Here is a 6,034-nt window from a genome sequence, read left to right on the forward strand (position 1 = left end):
CCCGCCATTGGCCAGCGGGGAAGGGCGGGTCTTACTCCCAGAGGGCGGGAGGAGAGGAATAATAGTTCAATGGTTGGAGTGGAGGATCAAGAACGCTTTCTATTGGCCTGTACAGTAAGTAATCCGTGGGGGAGGCGGGGAAATAGGTGGGACTAAAAAAGCGCGTGCGCAGACTATTCGGGTAGGGCCTTACCATTCTTCAGTGGGCGGAGCTCCAGGCCCGGAATGCCATTGGCCAGTACGACCATCCATTAGGAAAGTGGAATGGGCAGGGTGAAAAGGCGGAGCTGCGCGCCAGCCAGGCCAAGACCTGGTTCCTAGTATAGGGAAGCGAGGTTGGATGCAGAGCTGAGAATTGACATCCTGGTCCCTTGGCCCTGTTGCAGGTAAGTCCTAAAGGGTCTGCCTGTGGTCACAGGCTGGTGGGAGGCAAGTTAGGGAGCGCTTGAAGTCCTGGGTGGTCCTGGGCAATAACCTAGCGTGAAGTGTGTAGGCGTGAGCTGGACAACCAGGCTGTTTATTCCACTTCAAGTCAGGGAGAGCTCCCTAACCCTGAGTCCATGGCAAGTCAGAATCACCTGACCTTGGCCAGACTCCCATTCCGGAGCTGACACCCCTGGCATGGGCCCTTGTGGAAGACATAAAGGGTTCCAGCAGGTTCTGGCCCCAGTAAGTGTGTACAGTACTTGAAGACCAGGTCAGGCACCCTCCTACCCCAGGCTCACTCCCACCTGCGTGCAGCCCCACCATGGAGCCTGGCAGCATGGAAAATCTGTCCATCGTGTACCAGAGCAGCGACTTCCTGGTGGTGAACAAGCACTGGGACCTGCGCATTGATAGCAAGACCTGGCGGGAGACCCTGACCCTACAGAAGCAGCTCCGACACCACTTCCCAGAGCTGGCTGACCCTGACACCTGCTATGGGTTCAGGTACACAGCCAACATGGAGAGCCCCACTGCAGCATCCTTCCAAAGGATGCTGGGACACTGGACTCTGCCACAAAGGTGCTAACCAGAGCACCACAGGGTCCAGCCACTGCTGCTCTTCTGCCCGTTCCCAGGTTCTGCCACCAGCTGGACTTCTCCACCAGTGGGGCACTGTGCGTAGCCCTGAATAAGGCAGCTGCGGGCAGTGCTTATAAATGCTTCAAGGAACGGCGAGTCACCAAAGCCTACCTGGCACTGGTAAGTCCTGGCCAGTTCCTGGGATGCTGTGTGGAGACCCAAGGCTCACAGCCTACTCCAGCAGGCCTCTCAACTGAAGCTCCGTGCCAGGCTTATGTGCCTATCTAGAGCTCAGCCACATTCCTCTCAGAGATGACAGTGTGGCCCAGTGAGCTGCATGTGATGTCCTTGCTCGACAGGTCCGAGGCCATGTCCAGGAAAGCCAAGTGACGATCAACTATGCCATTGGCAGGAATAGCACGGAGGGGCGGACGCATACCATGTGCATCGAGGGCACTCATGGTAATAGTGGTTTGTTGTGGGGGCCATGGGCATGTCTCCAAAGCCTGCGTGAATGGGAACGGCCAGACAGGTGGAAATTGGAGTTGGCTCAGGCTCTAGGGCTGGCCCAGTGGGCCCTTACACTTTAGTTTTCATCTAGGTTGTGAGAACCCAAAGCCAAGCCTCACAGAGCTGCTGGTCCTGGAACACGGCCTATATGCTGGTGACCCTGTGTCCAAAGTGCTGCTAAAGCCACTTACAGGTATGTCCAGGGCAGGAGTTCATCATATAAGAAAGGACCCCGAGGTATAGGCATTGTGGCCTGCCTGGGTCTATACTAGGTGTGCGGGCAGAGCCGATAGCAAGATCTTTGCTGGTGTTTGCATGTACCCTGGCTGTCAAGCTGATCTCTCTGGCTAGATCAAGGGTCTCCCTGACTGTGCCCTCACGGCCCACCCCGACCAATCTCTTGACCTGAGTCCCAATGTCTGATTTGTAGCAAGAAATATAATGAATCCCATACCAAGGGCCTGCCCCACCCTGCCCTGCCCTTCCTTCGCAGTAGCACAGATCTGCAAAGCAGCTAATCAGAAGAGAACCGTACTTTTCTTTCTTTCTTTTTTTCTTTCTTTCTTTTCTCTCTGTGAAGCTTTGACTGCCTTGGAACTCACTCTATAGACCAGGCTGGCCTCGAACTCTGCCTGCCTCTGCCTCTGTCTCTCCAGAGGGACTAAAGGCAGGCGTGTGCCATGACCGACTAGCAAGGGATCCATCCTTTAAAAAAGAAGACTGGGTAAGCAGGTGTGGTAGCATTTGTAGCACCCTAGAGATAGAGGCAGGAAGATCAGAAGTTCATACCTATCTTTTAACTACGAAGGCGCTCTCTGCCAAGCCTGACAGCCTGAGTTGGAGTCCCAGACAAACATGGTGGAAGGAGAGAGGAGAATCTTAGAAGGTGTCTTCTGAGCATTGTGAAATGGTGGCGCACGCCTTTAATCCCAGCACTTGGGAGGCAGAAACAGGCAGATCTCTGTGAGTTTGAGGCCCATCTGGTCCAAGACAGCCAGGGCTAGTTTGAGGCCAGCCTGGTCTACAGAGTGAGTTCCAGGACAGCCAAGGCTGCACAGAAAAGAAAAGAAAAAAAAAAAATATGTATATATATATATATATACCCTGTCTCAAAAAAAAAGTTGTCTTCTGATTTACTTCAACAGTGTAGCATCAAGCAGGCACATGTAGGAACACAACACACACACTCAAAATTAAAATATACTTTAAAAAAACTTTAAAAGGAGAAAGAAGAGAGTTTATTCCTCAACACTGTAACACACAGCAGCAAGCCGGGGGGCTGCCCGGAGACTCCGCAGCCAACCCAGAGAACTTGTTGGATACTGTAAGAGCAAGGGATGTGACAAAGAATGGTTTTCCTCCCAGCCTGACCTCCCGTCCCTGATCCCATAGGCCGGACACACCAGCTTCGTGTGCACTGCAGTGCCCTTGGCCACCCTATCGTGGGTGACCTGACTTATGGCCAGGCTGAGGACCAGGAGGACCAACCTTTCCGCATGATGCTGCACGCCTTCTACCTACGCATCCCCACACAGGCAGAGCGCGTGGAGGCCTGTACGCCTGACCCCTTCCTGCCTGCCCTCGATGCCTGCTGGAGTCCCAGTACCTGTGTTCAACCCCTTGAACAGCTCATCCAGGCCCTGAGGACTGACCCTGACCCAGACCCTATGAGTGGAGGGCCAAGGCCCTGCAGCCCCTCCACCCCACAGCCCAGGCCAGGTCGGCCCCCTCCTGAGACTGAGGCACAGAGAGCATCGTGCCTGCAGTGGCTATCAGAGTGGACACTAGAGCCGGACAACTAAGGGCCTCTGGGCTTTGGGGGTTGAGAACCACACCATCCAGCAGCTAGGCAGCCATGATTGCTGAGGACAGGGTTTTCGGGCAGTGGGAGAGATGCCCAGTAGGTAAGTCTTCTCTCGCTCGGCATTTCTCCAGAGGAAGCTCAGGTTTTCCTTCTGGTACAGCATTCTGCCTCTTTAGCCCCAGGCTTGCCCAAACCCCTAGCCAGGAAGGGCAAGGCCAGGAACGAGGATCCCCCAGGGCCCCACAGTGCCTGAGAAGGACCATCCTGGCATTAGCCTACCTGGACTTGGGTCACCTGCAGCCCCCAACCTGTCTCTTGCTGCCCGCCACTGTCATGTGCCTTTGCCTTTCCTGAACTCTGCCAGGGCCTCACCTCCTCTGCCTGCATCTAGCGCTTGGCCCCAATGCATGGGAGTGTGTTGGGGCATCTACAGAGGCATCCTCCATGCATGCCCAGTCCTCTAAGCCTGCCATGGATGCCGCTTCTGTTCTATGGGCTCCTAGCTGGAGCGTTGACATGTCACCACCTGCCTGGCTTCCACATAGCCATAGATTATCAGCGCCAGCCTTCGGGTCCTCTCCTGGGAGCCTTCTGGGCCTCACATGTCTGCCACAACACAGCCACAGCACCCTGGCTGTAGCTAGGGTCTAGGATTAAGAATAAATGTTCAGTGATCAATCTTGAGAGTGACCATGAGCATATCTGATGTGGGGTACCCTTAACCCTTCCTTGCTGAACCTGGTAGACCTCTAGCCTGTGACTGCTTAGCAGGACCCACTGTAGACCTCAAGGTCATGGCTGCTGCCGCCCTTCCTTCTCACAGGCAATGAGAAACTCGAGGGTTCTCAGTAGGAACCAGAAGATGGGTCTTAGGCCCAGGCCCCAGAAGGCCCCTCCCAGTTAGGAGCATTATAGCAGCTTTAAAACAGAGTCTCTGGGAGAGCCACTGTTCATGTTGACCTGTAGCCTAGGTGCCCAGAGTCCCAGTGCTCATGGGAGGGACATCACAAAGCCAACGTTCCCTCTGAAGTCTGCCTGGCTACTGCTCAGTCCCTCCCCATTGCAGTGTCTTCTCAGCTGCCCCCACTCTTGGCTTTGGACTATAACTCCCGTGATGGACCAGACCAGAAGCCATGCCCACTAGATCTTGGTAGATATTTCATGGAAACCGGGGCCATGAGGCCCTGCTTCTGCTTCCTGTGCCTCAGTTTCCCAGTCTGCAAAAGGAGAGCTTGGAGTAGACTGAAAGGCTGTGCTAGCCCCCACTGGCCACTCACGAAGTTTTTTTTTTTCCTTTTTCCTTGTCTTTCCATGGGGAGACACAGTTCTCTTCCTGTTGTGCCTCAACCCCTTGGTTAGTACAGGCCTAGTCATGGTGGTGATCTGGAGGGATGGCTCTGCAGCCCCAGGCTCTGGGCACTCACTTCCCTGGCAGCCAACTCCTAAGCTCTCACCTCTCTTCAGCAGCTGTCATACCTGTTATCACCACACGGGGGCACTGCTGGGTCCTGTCACAGGGCTCTAAGGAGCATGCTCCACAGCTTGTGACCTGTAGGGAGTGGGGCTGGGCCAACCTCACAACTTCATGGTTCTCAGGGGTTCTTCTCTGTCTGGCCTCAGACAGGGATCTATCAAGATTCCCAAAAGACTTTCCTGAGCACCAAGGCACATGCCAGATACCGGGGCAGCTCCTGCATAAGGAGGCTGCTTTCAGACGGAAAAGAGAGAGCCATTGCCTCTGAGAAGCCAAGCCAGCACCAATGGCAAATTATCCCAGAGGGAACAAGGCTGGGCTTAGCTCAGCTTAGCATTCATGAAACTCTGGGTTCCAACCCCAGCAGTACATTCAAGCAAGCAAAGCAACAAACAATCCTCTATGTGGTGGTGCACACCTGTAATCCCAGCACTCCAGGGTGGGAGGCAGACGATCCCAAGTTCAAAGTCCTCCGCTACATGACAAGGTGGAAGCCAGCCTGCTGGAAGAGAGCCTGTTTTACAAAGCAGTTTTGGGGAGGACTGGAAAGACGACTCAGTGGGTGACGACACTCTTGCTGTGAAAGTGTGAAGACCTGAGTTTTGATCCCCAGAAGCCACACAAAGCCAGACATGCTAGCTCACAGTCCCAAGTTTCTACTGTGGCATGGGAGGTAGAGACAGGAGACTCCTTGGAAGGGTATGGGCCAGTTAGCCTGATGTATGCAACTCTGAACTATAAGACTTATCTCAAGCCGGGCAGTGGTGGCGCATGCCTTTAATCCCAGCACTTGGGAGGCAGAGGCAGGTGGATTTCTGAGTTCAAGGCCAGCCTGGTCTACCGAGTGAGTTCCAGGACAGCCCGGGCTACACAGAGAAACCCTGTCTCAAAAAAACAAAACAAAACAAAAAAACAACAACAGCAACAAAAAAGACTTAAGCAATATGAAAGATAAGGCAAGACTAACACTTGACAGGACTGTCTTCTGATCTACACACACACATGCAATCACATTCATACATACATAAACACATACATGCACTCACATACACATAAACACGTGCACATACACACATGTGCACTCATACATAAACGTTTACTCATGTGCATACACACAGAAACACATGCATTCACATACATAAACACATGCACTCATACACATAGACATGCGCATGCATTCACACACAAGCACATACATAAACACATATACTCACATGCACCAAACATGTACTCATACATAC

The 6,034-nt window shown here is 53.4% G+C and overlaps 1 protein-coding gene across 4 annotated transcripts; it reads left to right on the forward strand.

Moving 5' to 3' along the window:
- Positions 1-241: 241 nt before the first annotated feature.
- On the forward strand, positions 242-4,003 carry Rpusd1 (RNA pseudouridylate synthase domain containing 1). 4 transcript variants are annotated; one of them, XM_006523414.1, is made up of 6 exons: positions 242-386; positions 720-930; positions 1,062-1,185; positions 1,365-1,467; positions 1,607-1,708; positions 2,908-4,003. In XM_006523414.1, exons 2-6 carry the CDS (start codon positions 749-751, stop codon positions 3,315-3,317), a joined length of 921 nt encoding a protein of 306 aa, XP_006523477.1. In that variant the 5' UTR covers positions 242-386; positions 720-748; the 3' UTR covers positions 3,318-4,003. The 4 variants fall into 4 exon arrangements, with proteins under 4 accessions (XP_006523477.1, XP_006523479.1, NP_082285.1 ...); XM_006523416.1 differs by having other exon boundaries at positions 246-386; positions 791-930; NM_028009.4 differs by having other exon boundaries at positions 256-386; positions 742-930.
- Positions 4,004-6,034: the final 2,031 nt, after the last annotated feature.

Source organism: Mus musculus, chromosome 17 (genome assembly GCF_000001635.26).
Source record: "Mus musculus strain C57BL/6J chromosome 17, GRCm38.p6 C57BL/6J".
Classification (NCBI taxonomy): Eukaryota; Metazoa; Chordata; class Mammalia; order Rodentia; family Muridae; genus Mus; species Mus musculus.